At 43.3% G+C, this 22,449-nt stretch overlaps 3 protein-coding genes across 4 annotated transcripts; 1 reads left to right on the top strand and 2 right to left on the bottom strand.

Annotated features, from left to right (window-relative positions):
• Positions 1 to 270: 270 nt before the first annotated feature.
• Positions 271 to 2,851, bottom strand: LOC147147567 (natterin-3-like). Its single transcript, XM_086032153.1, has 2 exons — positions 2,639 to 2,851; positions 271 to 1,432 (listed from the first exon to the last, which is right to left on the bottom strand). The coding sequence occupies exons 1-2, from the start codon at positions 2,715 to 2,717 to the stop codon at positions 351 to 353; spliced, it is 1,161 nt and encodes a 386-aa protein (XP_085888279.1). The 5' UTR covers positions 2,718 to 2,851; the 3' UTR covers positions 271 to 350.
• A 2,437-nt stretch (positions 2,852 to 5,288) lies between these two features.
• LOC147147566 (natterin-3-like) lies at positions 5,289 to 8,587 on the bottom strand. 2 transcript variants are annotated; one of them, XM_086032104.1, is made up of 4 exons: positions 8,508 to 8,587; positions 8,313 to 8,420; positions 7,964 to 8,053; positions 5,289 to 6,438 (listed from the first exon to the last, which is right to left on the bottom strand). In XM_086032104.1, exons 2-4 carry the CDS (start codon positions 8,401 to 8,403, stop codon positions 5,354 to 5,356), a joined length of 1,266 nt encoding a protein of 421 aa, XP_085888230.1. In that variant the 5' UTR covers positions 8,404 to 8,420; positions 8,508 to 8,587; the 3' UTR covers positions 5,289 to 5,353. The 2 variants fall into 2 exon arrangements, with proteins under 2 accessions (XP_085888230.1, XP_085888229.1); XM_086032103.1 differs by having other exon boundaries at positions 5,289 to 6,441; positions 8,508 to 8,579.
• Positions 8,588 to 15,807: 7,220 nt separating this feature from the next.
• On the top strand, positions 15,808 to 21,915 carry fam163b (family with sequence similarity 163 member B). The gene is made up of 3 exons (XM_086031035.1): positions 15,808 to 16,057; positions 17,766 to 17,881; positions 19,029 to 21,915. The coding sequence occupies exons 2-3, from the start codon at positions 17,789 to 17,791 to the stop codon at positions 19,479 to 19,481; spliced, it is 546 nt and encodes a 181-aa protein (XP_085887161.1). The 5' UTR covers positions 15,808 to 16,057; positions 17,766 to 17,788; the 3' UTR covers positions 19,482 to 21,915.
• The last annotated feature ends 534 nt before the right edge of the window (positions 21,916 to 22,449 follow it).

The following is a 22,449-nucleotide window of genomic DNA, read 5'->3' as shown; positions in this document are numbered from 1 at the left end:
TAAAACATTTTATTGCTAATTGGAAATGTTCTATTGGATTTCCTTGGAATTCGCATTTGTTTGAAGCCCGACTGTATATCTTTGATGTTTACGGAGAGTTGGACGTTGGTTCTACTAGTTACAGAGTAGACTTTGTTGTTTAAAAAAATACAAAGGTTATTTTTATTAAAGCCCAAACTATCTTTGATTATTACAGAAACACAATCATTAGTCAAGACAATTTGATATGTACAGAAATGTTTGACTTTTGTCCAATGAAGACACAAGACGTTCTTTGATTTTCACAGACACGTCCCTTTTATTATTCTTATTGCAAGGACCGTCATCAGAGTCCAAACAAGTGTATGTTTTCAGCAAGGCTTGACGTACGGCACTGGTTCACAGCGTTCCACCTCACCATTGACCTCTGAGATCTGGACACTTTTGTAGGTCCCAGTGACGGTGGTCCATTTAGTCTCACCGTTCGTGTAAGTGCGTTTGAGGCGCGCAGTGTACGGGATATCCGCCCCGTACTTCTTGCCCACCATGTGGATTCGGCACAAGCTGTTGGCCGGGACCTTTGTGGTCAACTTGAGGGTGTGCTCGGTGGTCTCCGTGTAGGTGGTGCCCCTTGTAACCGCGATGTCGGTTTCTACGCTAAAATTAATGGATCCCTTGGCCAGGTGAGGGATACCGGTGGTGAAGGTGGTGCTGCCTGCGAGGGAAAGGCCGAAGGTGTGCTCCCACCTGTGCTCCACCGTGGACGTCTTGATGAGAGTGTCTGTGACTGTGGCCTCCAGGCAGTCCAGGTTCTTGACGCTGTTGTTCTTCATCATCTCCGGGGGATGCTCCACCACGTTGATGCCGTCGGTGTGGTAGTGCACTTCCATCAGGTGGTCCTGCTGAACATCTTCGTTGATGGTCAAGAACTGGTACTCTTTGGGGTAGATGTACTCATATTTACCCCAGGGCAAGTAAAAGACTCGATGGCCGACATGCACCTTGCCCAGACCGTATGCATTCTTGCCAACGTATTTGTCGCTGTCATTGCAGTTCTTGACCGCGTTCCACGCCACCGAACCGTAGGCGCCCTCCTGCCACTCCAGGATCTCAAATTTGTCTTTGTTGACCAGCAAGGAAAAGTCATCAGTCTTCAAAGCTTTGCCACTGAAGGAATAGACACAGAACTCGCCTTCGCTTGGCCTGTAGTAGCCTGAATCGCAGTCGTGCTTGCAGATGTAGTCGTAGCTTTTTGTGTAACCATTGTAAATGGACACAGCTGCATCGGGGAGACTACCCGTCCACTTCTGCCACTCCAATTTGGTTCCATCGAAATCCAAATCATCGGATAACGATCTAGCTGCTCCCGCGGCCTTTTGAGGTGTCGGACGAGGTGACCCGGCACCTGACAGTTGAGGAACTACGTTGATGAGAGCCGGGTCCATCACTGGTTCTGTGCAGGAAGTGTGGGAAACACACAAAGTACAGTTGAAGAAGAACCCAGACGACCAAATATGACAATACTTTTATCAACTTGGACAAAAAAACGAATGCTAACCCAAACTCTAACAACCCAGACACTTAGCCTAACCCCCTCAGTCAGTGATTCTCCAGTAACTACTGTCAGTAACGGTAGATTTGTTGAATTCAGTTGAGTTTACCTTTCGAATAAAATATATTTGCATGATTTTTTTTCAGGTACAATTTTAACCCTCTAACCCTGACCTGGCCACAGCTGGCCTGCCAGCAGTCTCTGATTGGGCCTCACAGTGACCATCAAGTCACAGTGAAACGTAAAATATCCGTGCTTTTATTTTGAATGTTGTGCTTTTATTTGGGTGTGCACACATGTGGACAATAGTACAAGCGAGTTATCAAGTGAGGTAGCAAGCAAAGAGCTACAACATGTTGCCAACTTGACCACATTTTCCCGAAATTCTGTGACTTTTTCGAGCCTTCCAGCAACTTTTTTTCCAAAACCGAGACTAACAAATATGACATCATGGTCGTAATTTTGACAACATTCTTCGTTCCTGCTTGGTGGAAGTGTTGAGGGCCAAGAGATGTGGCTTGATAATTCTTTACGCAAATCTACTGTTACATAGTCCGTACATTTTGGGTCTATTATAAGTAATCGCTGCAACATTGTATTACATTAACATTATACATCACTGACACTAATATTACACTTTCCACTTATCTGTACTGTATATTTGGGAGTCCTGACTAGGAATGGCTAGTATGAGTTGGCTGTTGGTGCACAAAATTGATATTCTAATTTTTAAAGCAGAAAGATATAATTTTGGTGACCGCTTATAATTAAAAAAAAAAAACCCATGTATTTCTGAATTGAATACATACCATATCTGCACACATGGCTATTATTTTTAACAAGACAGTACTCTTTTTCTAAATGCATTAAAAAAATTATAATGACAAAGTTAAGATTAGCATGTTGGTTTTTGGCCCTTGTCAAGTGTTCCAGTTTCTCATTTGGCCGTTTTGCAAATTCAATTGCCCACCCCGGCTATAACACGACTACTATTGCTAATTCCAAGACAAACCCTACCTCACTTAACCTTTACCCAAAGCCTTACTCCAAGACCGCCAAAAAGATAACCAAAGAAACACAACCACGGGAGTCATTGCTGTCACTTACGGGACTGTGCGCAGCCTGCACTTTGGGCCCAGGCCAGAGCCGGCAGGACCAGCAGCAGCGGCACCAGCGACGGATTCATCTGGTACCAGGAGACAACACACAGAAGACCAGAACCAGATCTCCAAACCCAAGAGAGTCTGCTCTGAAGCGGTGGGCAACAGGTATAAATATGTACTCTGCTCTTCAGCTGCGCTTTGACAATATGCCCTCCTCCGTATCAAACAGTGACCAATGCAAATAAAGCGGCGAGACAACTCTTGGATGGGTTTCAGGATTAGCTTGTCCAAAAGGCCACCGGGGAGGGGGCGAACCACACATTAATAACGTGTATCAGGACTTGAACTAGGACTTGTCCCCGGCCACTTGGAACCACTCAACAAAACAGTACATGCAGCAAGCCTGTGTGAGGCGCCATTGCCTGAGAGGAATCAAGAACTGAGTTTGTGCTAATCGAATGGTGGAGAGTTTGTTCGATGTGTTAGAGGATGGATGGATGGATGAATGGATTGAAGGATGAAAGAATGGATGGATGGATTGATGGATGGAAGACTAATGATCAATGGATGAATGAAAAAACAGATGAATGGATACTTTAATTAATTGATGGATGGTTGGTGAAAAAAGGATGACTGACTGGATGGATGAATGGTTGAATGGATTGGTAGATGAATGGATTGGTGGGTGAATGAAACAACATACACCAGATGAAAGAAAAGAAAAGAAAAACTGTGGCTGGGTTTACCATCTGGACCTGGATTTGACACCTCTGTCACACAGGACGTTTTGCATTCTTGCCGTCGATTAGTTCTATTGGAAGATCTAATATTTCAGATTGATGTTTACAGAAATATGTCTGTTGTTTGAAGTCTGACTGTATTATTGACATTCATGGGAACTTAGATCTTAGTTTGGTTGATGACAGCACAGACTTTGATGTTTAAAAAATACCTAGGTTAGCTTGATTGAAGCCCAAACTGTCATGTTTACAGAAACTCAACTGTTAGTTTTAGTAAAGACCAAATACTTTTTGGTCTGTGCAGAAATAGTTATGAGATTTATTCAATGAAGACATAATGTTCTTAGACTTTTACCGATGTGTATATCCGTTTTTATAAGTCTTATAAAAAGGACCTTCCTCAGAGTCCGAATGTGTTTCAGCAAGGCTTGGCATCTTGCAGCGGTTCACAGCGGTCCACTCAAAGTAATACATACTTTATCATTTGTATATGTGTAATTTCAATCACTGCGACTGGCTGGCGACCAGTTCGGGGTGTAGTCTGCCTTCGCCCATTGACGGCTGGGATAGGCTCCAGCAACTCCCCGCGACCCTATATTGGATAAGCGGTTTGGAAGATGACATGACATGACATAATTTCAATCAATGTTTTAAAGTCAACTATGTATTTTTAAAGTCACCCAGGGAGTTTGTCCTAGTGTAGTTAGCAGTTGCGCAGTGTCCGCAACGGATGGATGGATGGATGACAGTTGATGGGTGGGTGAAATATGGGTGGACTGATGGGTGGATGAATAAAAAATGGATGGATTGCAGGATTGCAGGATGGATGGGTGAAGAATGAAAGAATGGAACTGAATGATGGGTGTACGGATGGAAGAAAACAATGATGGATGCATGATGCAAGAATTTATCTACAAACTGATGTAGATGAAATTCCTGTACCTACATGCGTAGAAGATTGGATGCATTAATTTAGTGATGATGGACGGTAGATGAACGAAAAATCATAAATGTATGTCTGAATAAAAAAAAAAAATTGATGAATGGGTAAGTGAATGGGCGACTGGTTAGCACGTCCGCCTCACAGTTCAGAGGTTGTGGGTTCGATCCCGGCCCCGGCCTCCCTGTGTGGAGTTTGCATGTTCTCTCCGTGCCTGCGTTGGTTTTCTCCGGGTACTCCGGTTTCCTTCCACATTCCAAAAACATGCATGGTAAGTTGATTGGACTCTCGAAATTGCCCCTAGGTGTGATTGTGAGTGCGGATGTTTGTCTCTGTGTGCCCTGCGATTGGGTGGCAACCAATTCAGGGTGTCTCCCGCCTACTGCCCGAAGACAGCAGGGATAGGCTCCAGCACTCCCGCGACCCTTGTGAGGATAAGCAGTATCGATAATGGATGGATGGATGGATGGATGGATGGATAAGTGAATGGATTTATGGATGGACTGATGACAGAATGGTTTGACAAATGGATGAGATGATGAATATGACATATGGATGAATGATGAAATAAAATCTCGGTGAATGATGGATGATGGATAAAAGAATGGACAATGGCTCAATTGACGGACAAATGAACAGATTGATGGGTGAAATAATGGGTGGATTCATGAATGATAAAAGAATACATGGTTGGATGGATGGCTAGATGGTCGGAAGGATAGATGGATGATGAATTAATCGATGTATGAAAAAAATGGATGGCTGATATATGAAATGATAGGAAGAAAGGATGGTGAATGGATAGTGGATGAAAGAATGGGCAGGTGTAGAGACTCTTAATTGCTGCTTAGTGCGAGTGTGAAAGCTCGCTCGCCTCTGTGTGCTCTGGCGATTGACTGGTGGGACCCGTTCAGGGATGCACAGGGTGAATGGATGTCTCGACATGTCCATGACTTGAATGAAAAGAGAAGCAGTTAACGTGAACGTTATTTTTTATTTCAGTTATTTTTTACATCAGTTTGCCACACGATGGCTCATCTTAACAAGGCTTAACATCAGGCAGAGGTTCACAGCGTTCCATTTCAGCCTGAACCTCCGAGATCTGGACGCCCTTGAAGGTCCCGGTGACGGTGGTCCACTTGGTCTCCCCGTTGCTGTAAGTGCGTTTGAGGCGCGCCGTGTACGGGATATCCAATCCATACTTCTTGCCCTGCATTTGGACGGTGCATGAGTGGCCGGAGGGCACCGTAGTTTCCAGAGTCAGAGAGTGGGTGTTGGTCTCGGTATAGGAGGTCTCTTTGTTCAAAGTGTAGGTCAAGGCGGCCCTCAAGTCAATCTGCCCTTCAGCTATAAAGGGGATTCCCGTCTCGATGGTGATGCCGACTCCCACCGTGATGGAGAAGTTGATCTCCCATTTTTTGGTTGACGCAACGGTCTTGGAAAGGGTGACCTCGCGCTTGATGGCCTGGCAATCCCCATTTGCAACTGTGCCCTTGTTCAAGACCTCAGGGGGATACTCGATGGGCTTGATGCCCATTGTATTATACTTGACGTCCATCAGGTGCTCTCTCCTGACGGCTTTCATGGTCTCCAGGACCTGGTATTGACGGTACCAATAACGACTTCCTCCCCAGGGAAGGTTGAACACACCTTCGCTCACCTGCACTTCCCCCAGTCCGTACTCATTTTTACCGACATAAATGTCATCATTTGCGCAGGTCTTGATTGAATTGGGTGTCACTGAACCACTGTAGCCGTCTTTCCACTCCAGAATCTCAAAGTCGTCTTTGTTGACCAGCACCTCAAATTCAGTGGTGGAGTACCCCGCCCCGTCGGCTGAGTAGGCGCAGGCGGCGTTGCTGAGTGTGGAGTCATAGTAACCTGAATGGCAGCCCACTTTGCAGATGTAATCTACGCGGCTGGAATACGAGTTGTAGATGGACACGGCGCCGTTTGGAATGGAGCCGTCCCAATCTTTCCATTCCAGGTTTTTTTCATCAAAGTCGGTTGGCTGGGCGTCCTGCATACTTCTCAATAAGAACAATGATGGCCGCAGAGCCCTTTTAAAAGGTGGTTGTTCCGGATGTCTGTTCTCCAAAGCAGGTTCAAGAACGGGAGGTGGCACTGCTGTGTGAAGGAAAGAAGAAAACAATCAGAACGCAGAGGAGTCACCAGAGACTTGTTTTCCAGGTTTCTGCAGGGTTTCACAGTGACAAATTGGCAAAGGTGGGAGGATGTCAGAAGCATATCTCAAGTCTTAATCTGCAAAACTTAGACTCATGGCAAAAGCCGTTTCAGCGTTTAATCGATATCCTATTCGTGCATCTAGTTTTTTTAGTAGTGCATCCTTGTCATTGTACTATTGTGTTCTTGTCATTCTATTAGTGTTGTTCTATTAATGTGTTGTAAGTCGTTCTACTAGTCGCCCTCGTCATCCTAAAAGTATTTCAAAGTTGTTCTACTAGTGTGTCATCGTCATTCTATTAGTGAGTCCTATTTGCACTACTCGTTCACCCAAGTCGATCTAGGAAGCCATACTTGTACATTCTACAAGTGCACTGTAGTAGTTATTCTAGTGCGTCCTCGTCATTTTATTAGTGAGTCCTAGTCATTCTAATGGTGTCCTAGTCATTTTCCTAATACGCCTTCGTCATTCTACTTTTGTGCCCGACTCATTCTACTTTTGCTTCCCGGTTGCTCTACTACTGTACGGTAATCATTCTACAAGTGTGTCCTTGTCAATCTACTAGCGCAGCATTGTCATTCCACTAGTGAGACCTCATCCTTGCATTCGTAGGTTTGAGTCATTCGCCATTGCATCCTCGTCAGTCTACCTTTGCCTCCTAGTGGTTCTATTACTGAGTTGTAGTCGTGCTACTTGTGTAGTCATCATTCTAGTGCAACTTGGGGTGTCAAACTCATTTTTGCTGCGGGCCGCACCGTAGTTCTGATTTCACTTGGAGGGCCGTTACGACTGCTAACCCATGTAAATGTATGATCGCCTTATACACAACTAATTGATGGATCACTAGTTTTGAAATCAGAAGCCAGTAAATAGTTTGTTCAAATATTTTTCAATGTATTTTAAAGGAAGGCTTGGGAACAAATGCTTGAAATATCAAATATGTTGTGTTAACAGTCAAGACAATTTCAAAAAAACATGTCAAGTCAACACATGATTTGTCTTCTCGTGCCATATAAGATGATGTCACGGGCCCGATCTGGCCCCCGGGCCTTGAGTTTGACACCGGTGTGCTGGAGTGTCAGTCGTTGTACAAGTTTTCTCTTATCATTCTACTAGTGCATCTTAAATATTCTATCGTGCGTCCAAGTCATTCAAAATTCGCACGTCAAGCGGACTCATAACTACATTTCAATTTGCTTGCCCTTATTCAAGTCATGCAGTTTTTCTAAGTCATAGCATATATTCACTCATTAGCCAATTAACCAAACAAATATAGGTCATGTGCTAGCTAGAAAATGCAGATAATCACAGGCAAACAGGCAAGAATTCTCATGCAGTTCCAGTCAAGGTCCAGTCAGGTCTTTCTTAAGTTTTAGTCAAGCAAGTGCTAAATATTCAAATCAACGACTTAAGTCAAGTCATGTGACACAAGTCCCCCACCTCTGGCGATCCGTGTCAACTTACGAGTAGTGTCACTGCGCTCTGCCAACTGTGTTTCCACCCACGAGGAAAACCTCTCCAGGGCGCACATGGAATACTTGGCAAGCCTGAAACCTTGGAGTCAAGAGTTATCTTTCATCTGACGGTCAGTTGATAGCATCTTGTGTCATTGTGATTTTTAAGGCAGGGGTTCTCAAAATCTGGAGTCCAGGGGAGGAGTTTTTTTCAAGGAAACCTCATAATCCTAATGCCAATTAAAAATGACTATCACGTGTACAAGGGCCACATGTTGGGCCAGGTCATGTTTATTTTAATCCCCAAGAAACCCAGTTTGAGAACCACTGGTCCAGAACTGGGTACCACGTGAGGGCACCTGAGGTTGCTTGTTGATCGCAGACGTTGGGGCTGGCACAGGTCAGGTGCACCAGAGCCAACAGCAGAAGAGGAACCCACAGCGTGATCATCTTGTATCGGTCCTGAACTGGATAAAGAGGGCAGCAAAATGACATGGAGGAACAACACGAGTGAACAACGACGAAAAACAGGGATGAGCAGGAGTTGCGCTCACCAGCAGTCCAAGTGTGTCTGCTATTGGCAATGGGCAGCAGACACAAATATGTACTCTGAGCTACGTCTGCACTTTGACTTGCAGCCGTCATCTGTATAAAACATTGACCAGTGCAAACAAATCCTCAAACAGGACAATTCCAAAACCTTTTTCTCCACACTGCGCACATGAACCCCATAGTTTTATACGCAGCAAAATATCACAATAAAAATGTTTTGACCCATGTGAGTCACCAACATGATGTCCCATATAAGATGGTCCCCTATATATCCCAATATAGCATCTTTCCTTAAAATTGCATGAAATATTTGAATATTGAATATTTTTTCCATTATTTTTCCCTGTTTGTTAATAGAATACGTACTATTATGTATAGAGCACATAATAAAATTAACTAGAAATAACTAAATGCCACATTCTGTGTTTTGTGGACTTGGTTTTCATTAGATTGTATTTGTGTCATGTTTGCCTCATGTCCCTTTTGTCAATGTGTGTCTCGTTTCATTTTATTGTGTCCACGTGTGCTAGTCAATCCGGTTCCTTGTGTCAACCAATCAAATCCCACAGACACTTGTGTCTTGTCCAGGTGTTCCTCGTTGTCTCGTCAGTTTGTTTTTTATTTAGTTCCCTACTTCCTTTCAGTCCTTGTTGGTTCATTGTTTGTCACTTTAAATCTTGTTTTGGGAGTTTGTTGATTTTGTGTTCTTTGATTAATCCAAGTACTTTGTTTGCCTTTTATGTTCTTTTGAAATAAATTATTTTCTGAGTGCGCCTTGCCTCACCTTCATGCTTTTGGTTCCTCAAGCCCATGCTCACCGTGACAAAAAACATATGTGAAACATAAATATGCAGTGGTAGCAAAAAGTCCCAATCAAAATATGTGGCTGTAAAGAATCTTTCCAAGGAATACAGTGAGGTGCAAAGAATGTAATTGAATACAACAGAGCTTCAAATAACATTTAGGAATAAGCTACCATTTCACTATTGTTTTGGCAACACAAGGTTGTCATCTTGTTCTGAAGGCACCGTTTGATACAACTGTGGTGTCCCAGTCTGACGTGCATGACTTAGAAGAAGAAAAGGCACGAAGAAGTCTGACATCATGTCAAACACTGTAGCTCTTAAAGCGGAACTCAACCCAAACGTATTTTTTTTCAAAAATGTGTTCTATGCAGGCTCACTAGTTGTGAAACACGTCATTCTGGTTAATATTTCATTTGTGGAATATGAGTTAAGCAGCAAAATCCGCCCGTTTTTAGCCACCTCACGGGGTGGCCATTTTGTCATGGCAGGCTCAGGTAACGACCAATCACAGCTCATCTGTTTTCTGAATCTGAGCCACGATTGGTCATTATCTGACCCCTGGGTAACTGTGATGTTATTTTCAGTCAACAGAAGTGAGAAAATGGCCGCCCCCTGAGATGGCTAAAAACATGTGGATTTTGCTACATGCCATAAATGCAATATTAATCAGAATTCCCTGTTTCAACTAGTGGGCCTGCATAGAACATATTCTTGAGGAAAATATGTTTGGGTTGACTTGCCCTTTCAATAAAACAAAAATAAAAAAAGAAATACAAGACTGATTGTTGAGAATATTAGCTAGCTACACACCGATGTGTAGCCTGAATGTCCCCTACAGGCCCAGACAGCAACCCCTACCAAATGTGAAACTCTTTTCTAGGCTTTCACTTTCGGTGATCAGTAAGTGCAACAAAGCTAGTTGCCAATGCTAATGTGAACGCTAGTGTAGTGACCCACTTTCCAACCAGACCACACATTCGCCAACAGTTTTAGAGATCAAAATTCCTTGCAATGGGAAAAGTACAGGCGAGCCATCCCATAAGAGCTGGAGATACCCTGCACGAGACGTCCCTCCATGTTGTGTCAAACGGTGTGAGGATCACGTGGATGTTGGCTTGCATTCCAAGACGGCGGTGAATCATCCTCTTCATATTCCAAACATTCCTTGCCAGGTGAGTGGAGCGCAGGAAAAAGAAGCTGGCGGCCGCCGTATGAAAAATGCACGAGCGCGTTTGGTTGCACACGCTGATCTTCACGTCAGCTGTCATGGCACGGCAGCGCGTCCCACTTGCTCCCGCTAGCTGAAGGAGCTTGCCTGGTGCTAACACTGCTGATGCTCGAAAAAACTAAGAATTACTACGTCCCACTCCCCCATTCAAGACCAGCTAAGTGTAATCTCTGAAGACTGCTCTAATGCGACGTCTTGTATGAGATGCGGCTGATGAGTCATCCCATATTACACATCCCTTACGAGATCTTAAGGCCCTGATACACCAAACCGACGTCGGAGGTCGTGAAGCGCCGTGGCGTCTTTAAGCGCCGTCTGATTGGTGTAGTGACCACCGTCGTAGTGTCGTAACCCGTCTGTAAGCGTCTTGGGGACGTTTACGTATGTTGAAGCGGCGTCGCCAGTCGTGACATTTGGTCACTCTGACTGGCTGTTAGCTAGCAAATCAGCGCTTGGAGCTCCAACGGGATGTGACAAATGCGGATAGTGAGCACGCCTTCGCTGCCTTAATTTTACAAGTACAAGAGTGAGGGTTGACATTGTAAGTATTTCACAATACTGTGTCAAGAACGTGATGGTTTACTTTGCGTGGGAGTTCATCGTGAGCGAAGAATACAGCCGAATGCATTGTTTACATTGTTGTAATCCGCCCCCGGCCAACAGCTTTCCGGTTGTATTTTTCTAACAATGAGAAATAGTGACCACCGCAGCCGATGGTATGGAGGGGTATTACATCTCACGCATGTGCAGAAGCTACTTTAATGGTCAGCGTCGCTGTCTGTCGTTGGGGTGCGTTTTGCCAGCGTGACGTGCCGACAGCAGGCCCGGACGCCACAGGGGCTAAGCGTCTGTCACTGTTGGTGAACGTCGTTTTGGTGTATCAGGGCCTTTACGTAAGAGATGATCCCTACCCAGATTTTTGGGAGTTGAAATATCCCGTGTAAGAATTCCTGTCTGAGATTTCCTGTATGAAAGTAATCACATGTCGACAGAGAAGATGTCTCCCTTGTCATGTCCTTAGCAAAATGTCACAATCACGACGTTCCATATAAGACATCCCTGGCAAGAAGTCCCTTATTAGTTCAGCTTTTCTTTGGCTTTTTCCTTTTTTTTGTGGCTCGCTCTGATGTCACCATGTTGTATGCAAAAGTATCAAAGCTTGAGTGTCTCTTTTGTCCTTGCACACCTTTGGCCTGGTTAGCGGTGGCAGGAGGGTGGGCGGTATCGAAGGGGGAGATGTCACCCCCTCCTTCTCCGAACCACCTGCCAGCCTCCCTTCTGTGGAGGAATAAATGCAAAATAAATGCCATCAGCACCAATATGCTAATACTCAGAGTTGAGCAATCCGTCCATGTGGCGGACCGGTCCGCCTATGACGGCTGCCCATTTTGTAGGTGATAAATGACGGGAAACTTAAAAAAAATAGTCAGACTAAGCATAGTTGGAAGCCCATTTTTTTTGCATCTATGTAATTGTCTATTTACCAGACAATGCTAAAGAGATACCCCATAGAAGACGACCCCAAGAAGATCCCCCATGCAAGTTGTCCCCTAAACGTCGTCCTTCCATATGTCCTGAATAATAAGCTAACAGCCGGCGCTGAATATTCACGAGGCAAAATTAGCATGACGGACAATGAAAGGCACCGCTAAACTTTTTTGCCCGGGATGACTCGTCGGCTGCTCGGACGTCGGCGTTCCTTGGCTGTGGCGAGGTTCGAGGCCGCCACGGAAAGATAGCAGCGGGAGCCGGCGAGCTTTCAAGCCCCTCCCCACGTAAAAGCCTCCTCATGCAGCGACGCTACTTTCCCGTGCGCTTCACTGGAGATAAGATGGAATATTCTGCCCGGAGAGAAAAAAAAAGCTTTTTTTTTTTCCAAAAGTGGGGTCAGAGTGTTGAAGAGCCTTCAAATGGAGATGCTTCCATTATTCAGGAGATTCACAGAGATGCTCGCCCGCGCTCCCTGGCATAAAGCCTTGTGTTGGCTTCAGCTCGCCTTTGTCAGGGAGTCACAGTTACAGTCACTCTGGGGGAACATTCATCATTATCATCTTCATCATCATCATCCCGTTATACCTCTGTTTCTTTTGCGCCACCTTGAAGGCCACAAAAGGTGGTTGTACACAAAAGAACTATTATTGTTATTAACTAACAAGAAAACAGACAGTAAATGGCGCGTCTCCGGTTGTACAGCCTTCTGTTTTAACGTTAGAAACAAGAGTGTCATGAACTCAATAAGAGTTCAGCTGTATAAACAGAGCGGGATCAACACTCGAACCAACTAGAAAACACAGAGTGAGGTTTGCTGTTGGACCGGAGCGTCTTGAACCTTCACAGTGGACGGAATAAGAACCCAAGCTAGACCTTCGAACACTTTATTTCGCTGGAGTTAACTCTTTATCTCACTAAATGGATCATTTAGAACGGTGGTTCTCAACTGTTGTCGCCGTGGGACCCACATTTTCCTATTGTTGCCAAGTTGGGAATGAGTTGGGCCTTAGAACCAAGCCGGATCAACTTTAGTCCCACCAATGAGGGGACTAAGAGTTAATTTCTCTGCAGATTCCCAATAGAAGCCAAAATGAGATCAGCTTTAGAAGCTGAGTGGAGCTAACACCGAAAAATAGCCACACCAAGCACCAAACTGGGGATCCTGAGTCTCGAGCTCTAGGACTTTTAGTGTGGTTATGATTCGAACCTGGAGCTCAGAGTGTCACCTGCGCTAGAACAAAAAAAAAAAAAGTTAAATTAACAACTTTCTTTAAATCTCCTCAGGTTGGATTTGATTTGCGGGGTCTGCTGTGTTCAAGTGGGGAAAAAAACTCTTGTCTGCTTACTCGATGTTGACGTTCCAAGCGGAACAGTTCCTGTCAGTCTGCGTGTGTGTGTGTGTGTGTGGGGGGGGGGGCGTGTGTGCGTGTGTGTGCGTGTGTGTGTATTCTAGTGAAGCTTTAAGCGGAGCGGAAGAAATTGGGGTCGACAAAGATACTTGTCGACAACAAGATGAACAAACATTCCCTCAGAGCGTTGCTCCGCCTCGTTGAGCCGAACACGACGCGTTCCCGTACGACAAGCTCGCAACTCGTCAGTCAACACACACGTTCATGACCCACCTGGCTACTCTTCTGCTTTTCTGTGGTCATCACTGACAATTTTGCAGATCCAGGACCCAAATAGTGTCAGCTGTAGAATGTTCCGCGTGGTCCCAGTGGATCACTGGCTTTAAAATCCAATAAGAGTGCCACATTCCAACCAGAACAGATATACCATCTTCAGAACCTAGATTCAAGTTAGCCATGAAAGTGTGGTCAGTTATAGAAAACCTAAAGTCACTGGTTTAAAACCCCAATACGAAGTCAGATTTAGAACAACAGTGAGGATCAACTATAAATCACATCTTCAAAACCTTTAGTGGGATAAAGAAACCCAAATTGTCATCTGGACGAAACAAATGTGTTGTTACTCTCGGTTATTTTATAATCCAAAATGTCACTAGCTTTCGATCTTTCAGTATGATCAGCAATAGAACCCAGCATGAGGTCAGAAGCTTTAGAACTTAAGCTTGCTTAACTCTTGAACATCATTTCACCCGTGAGAAGACCTAGAGTGAGGTCATGTGCAGAACCAGAGCATCTCCAGGTCAGGAAATGTCCTTGGAGTGAACGTTGGAACCCAAACTAGAACCCAATACTACTCACTACAACTAGAGCCAGATCAACTTTGGCCTCACCAAGCAGAGGACCCAGAGTGAATTTACAGTAGCTGCGTCATTCAGAGAGTCTCCAACTCTAGACCCTTCAGTGAGGTTACGGATAGAACCTTCAGTGTGACATTGAGGATGTGTGGACCTGCCTGGCACACACGTGACATGTAAGGCTTTTAATGATTTGGATTTTCTCAATCATCTGAAAAGATAATGGACATTGCGTCAATGTAGTTGTGACACTAGTGAGTGTTGTGTGGGTCTAGTGCTCAGTGTGTGTGTATGTGTGTGTATGTGTGTGCGCGCATAGGGGTAAAAGGAGTAAAAGTAAGGTCTCATGAATATTACACACTCTTGTCTGCACAAGACACTGAAATCTCAGCCAGCTTCCACCTTTGAATTATTTACCACCTGAAATATTTTCTTCTTCTTGCGCTGCCTTTTTCCTTTAGATACAGTGCATTAGTGAATGTTAGTGAGATCTCGTTGAGAGGTAATAGTGAGATAGTAATATAAACAATTTAGTGAGATGATAATGAGATAATCACTAATATATTTGTGTGATATTAAGTTTAAGGTGGTTAAGACATGAGCAAGAACATTAGTGAGATGCTACTGAGATATTAGTGAGATTAAGAGAAATAATAGCACAATATTAGTGAGGTAGTCAGATACTCTCATAGTATTAGTGAGATTGTTGTGAGATATCAGGGAGATTTTACTTAGACATTAGTGAGAAATTGACAAGATGGAATCAGATATAGTGAGTAATAATGTATACAAAGATGGTAAAGATGGTAATGGGATGTTAGTAAACTATTACAAAGTTTTTATGGAGATATTAGTGATCTTATGAGATAATGAGGTGAAGAGATATTAGCAAAATTCTGAAGATTTTAGTGATGTAGTTATAATTATATATATGTATTATTTTTTAATTAGTAATGACATATAGGTGAGAGATTAATGAGATATTGGTGGTATTTCAGTGAGATAGTAAGTTATTAATGAGATATTGATGGATTGTAATGAGATAGCAGTGAGATATTGTTAATAGTTTATAGAGATATTACCGATATACTGAGATAATAATGAAATGTCAGTGAGCTACTAGTGAGTTATTGTTGATACTTCAGTTGAGATATTGGTGAGATATAATGAGATTTTAGTCAAATATCAGTCAGATAACAGTGGGATATGTGCAAGCTATTAGTGAAATGGTAGTATGATATAATGAGATATTATAGATGAGATGTTATCAAGACACTAGTAAGGTGGTAATGGGATATTAGTGAGAACTTGCGAAGGTTTGAGTCTTGTTAAGATTATTAACAAGATATTAGCGAGATGGTAATGAGATTAGTCGCGCAGCCGACTTTGAACTTCTTGGGTGACTTTGGTTTATCAAACTCGAGCAAGGAGAGGATGACGACGAAAGCCTGCTTGCTTCCTGTGGCAGGTGCGCGCGATTTCTCAGCTGTGACGCGACGCGCTCACACACACTCACCCGCGCACACACACTCAGCGCAGTGCCGCTCGGACGTGAGCGCGCCGCCGCGGCAACAGAGGGGAGCGGAGTGGCTGCGCGCGGCGACACTAGAGGCTCTTTTCTCCCTGCAGGAGGTTCTCGTCCCAACTGGACTGCCTTCCAGCGTTCATGGAGAATGTTCTCGAAGGAAATCAAACCAGTTTGGTGACTTTTTTTGTGTTGTGTGTGCGTGTTTTTTTTTTTTCTTTTCTCTGACGCACTTACTTTTCCCACTCCCGGTGCGCGTGTGTATGCATTTGCAACTGGAACCAGCACTAAAGTGATGGGTAAGATCAGTGCGGGTGTTGCTTGAATGTGATTTAACGGTCAACAACACCGTAAAGTGACGTCACACTTTAGAGACGCTTCATTGGTTGATTTGACATAGCCTACTTGGCGGGATTAAAAGAAAACGCAGGGCCATGGATGGATGGATGGATTGACGATGATGATGAATGGCAAGATGAAGATGAAGCTGGTTGGATGAGCGATGGACGGTTAAAATGAAGATGATGCTGAGTGGATGTAAGATGAAGATGACGGATGGCTGGACCAAGATCCTAATGGGATGTTCAGAGATATTTGCAAAATTTTAGTGAGATGGCTTTGAGATGATCACTAAGAGCTTCATGATGTTAAAATATTACCAAGGTAGCTGTAATGAGAGTATTGAGATATTAGTGAGATGAAATGCAAATTAGTGGTTGGATTAATAAAGTATTGTTACGATAAAAGTGAAATATTAGCCACAATGTTTGTGAGATAGTAATGAGATAATGTCTAGAGTGTAGTGGGATAGCAGTGGACTGTTCAGATATTAGTGAGATGTTGCTAAGATGTTAGTGAGATGCTGATGAAATATGAGTGAAATAATAGTCAAATAGTAAGATATTGTTAAGATATTGACATAGAAGCAAAATATTGGTGGGATACTGTTACGATGTTAGTGTGATGGTATCGAGAGATTAAAGTGCTAGTGGTTTATTAGTGTGTTATTTTTCAGATACTAGTGAGATGTTGGTGAGTTGACAATGAGATATCAAGATATTGAAATAATAGCAAGATGTTCAAATTTCAAAATGTGATATGGGATAGATATGCGATATTAGTGACATGGTATTATTGACATAATAAAATATTATCAAGAGTTCAGTGATGTATTAGTGAGATGTCAAGATTTTAGTGAGATATCAGCAACACGTTCGCGAGATGGTCATGAGAGATCAACAAGATGTGGTTCAGATTCTTGTGGGGTATACAGTCAGTGAGTTGTTGTCAATACTTTACTGAGATGGAAATGAGAAATCTGTGAAATATTAGTAAGATATTCAAAAGATGCTAGTGAGATGTAACGAAACATTATGAACATGTTTGATCTTGTTGAAATAACATATTAGCGAAATTTTGTTGTAAGTCCTGAGACAAGTTCCTGAGACAATACCAAAATTTGACCAAGAGATCACTGAGATATCAGTAAGATATTGTTCAGTTATTTGACATTAGTGTGCTATTAGAAAGATATTAGTGAGGCATAACTCAGAAATTCGTGAGATTCCATGAGATATTAGTGAGATAATGTGAAATTTACTGAGATACAGTATTAGCAAAACAAGAGGCCCCACTTAGTGGTGGCCCATGCGCTACATGCAATGGATGGATTAGCAAAGTATTAAAAATATCTTAGTGAGACATTAAAAAAATATGCATGAGGAAAGTGTAGAATATTTGCAGCAGCGCTTGTCTTAATAAAGTGAAAGTGCTGCTTTTTTATGCAGACATGCTGCATAAAACATGCGACTAATGAAGCGCGCGTAGTCGTGGCTAACACATTAGCACACGTTGGCACACGCTACGATGTCTCCTCGTGCCACCTTCCCCGAAACATTCCAAGAAGCCGAAAAGACGACTATGAAACCTCGTCCTCTTCTCTCTCTTCTTCCCTCCTCCTGTACTGCCTGTGCGGATGGTCACGCTGCTCTCGCTCGCCCCCTGCAGGCTGTTGATGGAGAGCATTTCGAATGTCAGCCGGGACAGTGGTCATCGCAGGTGGAATTCTGGCTGCCGTCATCTTACTCACCATTGTCGCTGTGCTGTGTTTATGTAGATTGCAGGTACGTTTGCTTGCTTGAGTGTATTCAATCTCTCTGTGATAAACTGTGACACCCTGTGACTTATTGTAATTTACACTGGAGCAAACTAAGTTATTGTGAAGCACTGTAACACGATGTGACTTTCTGTAATGAACACTGAACCACAATCGCGAAACACACAGTTACAGTCAGTCACGGGAAGTTTCAGTGAATAGCACACTGTGGCTTTTTGTAATTAACAGTCACCTGCACAGCAATCAGGTGTACTGTAACACGCTGACAGAGTGTAGCACAATGTCACATACAGCCGGGCTCCCCAACCACCGGCCCGCAAACACCCCCATACCTCCTGCTGACGGCGAAGGCAAGTTGTCTCCGTCGCGTAACACAGATATTAAATGCACTGTAATATTCTTTGAGTTTATGTTTTTCCGAGTGGTCCCTGAAGTGCACACGAATGTTAACAAGCTAGCATCTCTGTCGCGTAACGCTATTGCTAATATCGCTAGCAAATGAGTACAACCAAGTGGACGTATTGGGCCCCACTCGCAATTTAGTAAATTATTATTAAATAATTGTTGAATTTGTGTTCCGTGGTGTTTTTGATTTTATTGATTATTAAGAATGGTATAATTGTGGTTGTCTAAGGTAGAGCTGAACTTCATATTGTTCAGTCTGTTATTTTATTTGATTAAATGATGTGTCGGGACAGGAGGATTGTGCTCGGTTAGAGAAATTCAGGCCCACCCTGATTTTTCCATGCCCACCCATTATCCACGTTCTGGCTCCGCCCCTGCTGTCATTTAAGCTATAACACAAGATAATGCACTGTTGCCTACACTAAAAGTGTAACATGCTCAGTTGTAGTGAAAGACACCATCAGAGACACTACAATTCTGCTACTGAAACTCTAACATGTAACACTGACACTGCAACATGATGATATGATATTGTAACACAGTGGAGCATGCTGTCACCCAAATAGTAACACGCTCACTTACATTGCAATAAACTCCCAACCACACTCTAACAAACAAATTGTAACACAGCGTAACACACACAATACAAATACAAATAATTTTTGTCGATGATCGAAAAAGCTGATTAATCGGCCACAGGCCCTCATTGGAACAGGCATTAAGCGTAAGCCGCCTGTCTCCCCTTTCAGTATTACTGCTGTAAGAGGGAGGAATCCGCGAAGGGGGAGGAGGAGGAACCGGAGCTGTCCACCATGTCGCCTTCGCACCCCCTGGCTCTGTCAGCCCCCCCGACGCCGCCCACCCCGGAGCGTTACAGCGACGAACCCGAGACATACCCGCCCACCTTTCTGACCGAGGCCAACGGGCCCGCCAGTTTCACGCCGCCGCCGCCCCTGCGCCGCTGCGAGCGGGCGCACGGCTTCTGCCCAGCGTGCGCCCGCTGCACGCTGCCCTTCTACCTGCACCACCCGGGGCGGCTCTGCAATGGAGGGCGAGGGGGCGGTGGCTACCGCAGCGTGCACCAGGACCTGGAGATGCCCGCCGCCGCCGCCGACCTGGCCGGCTTCTACCGCAAGCTGGACCTCATCCGCTCGGTGGCCATGCGAGAGGCGGTCACACGCAGCGTCAGCACCGATGTGTAGGGGGCGCCGGAGGGCCACAAACGCCACACTGAGGGCTTTCTTACGAGGGCCCGGCGGGGGCAGCATTCGGGATTACCTCTCACACACACCTGAAAAGCTGTCATACCAACACTGAAATGCTCTCATGACAATACTGAAACACTCTCTCACACCGCTGAATTTGTCCTATTGAATTGGTCTCACACAAAAAAAGATTTTTTTTCCACTCTCATGCATTACTGAAACACTCATATGGACTCATGAATGCTCGGATACCTAACACTGAAATTTTCTTCACTCACACACACAATGGAAAATTTATCACAAACTATTGTTTTTTTTTTCACATAGACAAAATGCTCTCATCCACACTACTGAAACATTCTCTACTCGTTTCTTTCGCTCAAATATACTACTGAAATTCTCTGATACACAATACTGAAATTTTCTCACACACACTACTGAAGTTGTTTTTTGGGTCGCACACAACTCAAATGCTGTCACACACACTACTGCAACGTTCTTCACTCACATACATTTTCACACAAACTACTGAATTCTATTCCCGCTCAGACACATCTGAAATGCTCTTACACCACTGAGATTTTTCCCCCCCTCATACACAAAATTGAAACGCTTTCATATCATATAGGGGACTGAAATGCTCTCACACAATAGTGAAACGTTTTCCCACATAAACGACTGAAAAGCTTTGATAAATAATCCTGAAATGCTCTAACACAGTACTGAATTTATTTTTGCTCATTAGCAAATGAACAACCTCGTGCTCACGATTGAAACACTCACACACAAAGTACTCAAGTCATTTCTTTCACTCACATACACAAGTGAAAAACATTCATACACCACATAGCCAACACTGAAACACGTTTTTGTCCACTCACATACACTCCTGAGATGTTTGATGAACAATTCTAAAATGCTCATACACACACGACTGAATACATTTTTCTCATACACAACTGAAACGGTCTCACAAAGACTGCTGAAATTGTCATCATGCACAAAAATAACAGAATGCTCTCACACATACTACTGAAACATACATACACTTCTGAGATTTTTTTTCATTCACCTACACAAGTGAAACAGTCTCATACACAATCATGAAACCTTCTCAGACCCTACCGATTTTTTTTCACTCAAACTAGTGAAACACATTCTAATGAAACACGCACAGACGCAACTGAAACTTACTCACTTGCACAATACAAAAACATTCACACACACTCCTGAATTTTTTTTTTGCCTACACACAACGGAAATGCTCTCACAGTCACCAGAAGATTTGTTTTCCTTCACACATATAACTGAAAAAAAAAAAAACGGGAAACTCTCACATAAATATAAAGAATGTCTCACACATCATACAAAAATGCTCTCATGTGATATATGAAAATGTTCGAACATATTCAGAAATGTTCTCATAGGTTACACTGACGTGTTTCAGTAGTGTGTATGAAAGCATTTCATTTGTACATAGAATTTCAGAAGTGTGTGTGAGAACATTATGATGGTGTGTATATGAGAGTGTTTCGCAGTGTGTGTGAGGTAATCCTAAATTTTGTCCCTGACGGCCTCTCATTCTTTCCCATGCCGCCATGCTGGATTCCAGTCGACTGCTGTCTGACTTGGAACAAACTCTCAAAACTTTATTGACATCACAGCTTGTTACAAGGAGCCCAGCTCACCTTTTAAAACTCCTCTTATGTTCTTTTCTTAGCAACAATGTTCATGGGTCAATATGACCCGTTGTATGTTTAGTTATCAAAAATAACAGCATGCAAATTAAATTACAAAACATTTTTGGGAGATATGGTGAAAAGAAAAAAAGCATGCGAAACAAGTTTAATGCCAGCTGTCTTCAAAACTAAAATCAAATCTTAAAACGGGCCAATATGACCCGCTGTACCTTACATTGTAAGAAATAATGCCATGCAAATTCAAGTTTTGTAATTACTTACTACAACTAAAAAGAGGAGTGCAAGTTGAATCTTTTTTTTTTATGGGTCAGTTTGACCGCAACATGACAGGAGGGTTAAACCAATCCCTGTGTTCCTTTTGTTCTTTTGCAAAGGCCCAAACTTGACCAATGAGAATATCAACTATATTATTAAGTGTGCTCTTAATATGAAACACTACATGAATGGCAGTTTTATTTTAGCATAGCAACGTGTGTATTGTATGTGTAAATGTCCTCTGACGTCACACAACTTTGATCAAATTATTGATAAATGGTAACATTTCACACATTTTAAACCCCCCCCCCCCTTTCAGGTGCACAAAAATGCTAATGAGAACACATTTACAATCTAAGAAGTTCAGGCATCAATACAAAACTGCATTTTACACCCAGAGACAATGAAATAACCATGAAATTGACCCCCTCCCCAAACTATTCATGGATTGATGTTTTAATAAATATTTTATGATACCTGATGTTCGTTGCTAATTTAGCACATTGCAGTGTTACGCTGTGTAACACACTGTCACCCACACAGTAAGACAGTGTCGCTCATAATGTAACACAGTGATTCTTACAGTGGCCTATAATGTAACTCAGTTGGATTGTTAGACATTGTACACATAAGACTGCTGTCACATACTACACTGTAACACACTCAGTTATCTTGTAAGACACTGTCATCCAAGATAACGTTCTGTAACACTGACACTAACATGGCGAAAAATCCTGTAATCTACACAATCAATTATATTGTGAGAAGCTACAGCTACACAACATGCTAACTTACGAACGCCAACCACACTGTAACACATTGTAACACTGTAACGGCGTAACACACTGCCGCGTAACACATTCGGTTACGCCGTAAGACACTGTCGCCTACACTGCAACACGTTCACTTGTATGGTAAGGACAACACAATGTAACTCTTTTTTACCTTGCAAGACATTGTCACCTATGCTGTACCACACATTCTGCAAGAGTTACAACTCAGACATTGGC

Source organism: Filicampus tigris, chromosome 5 (assembly GCF_054856515.1).
Source record: "Filicampus tigris isolate MCC_2025a chromosome 5, RoL_Ftig_1.0, whole genome shotgun sequence".
In the NCBI taxonomy this organism is placed as follows: domain Eukaryota; kingdom Metazoa; phylum Chordata; class Actinopteri; order Syngnathiformes; family Syngnathidae; genus Filicampus; species Filicampus tigris.
Note: the sequence above shows the minus strand (reverse complement) of the source record. Positions and strands in the feature narration are given on the sequence as shown.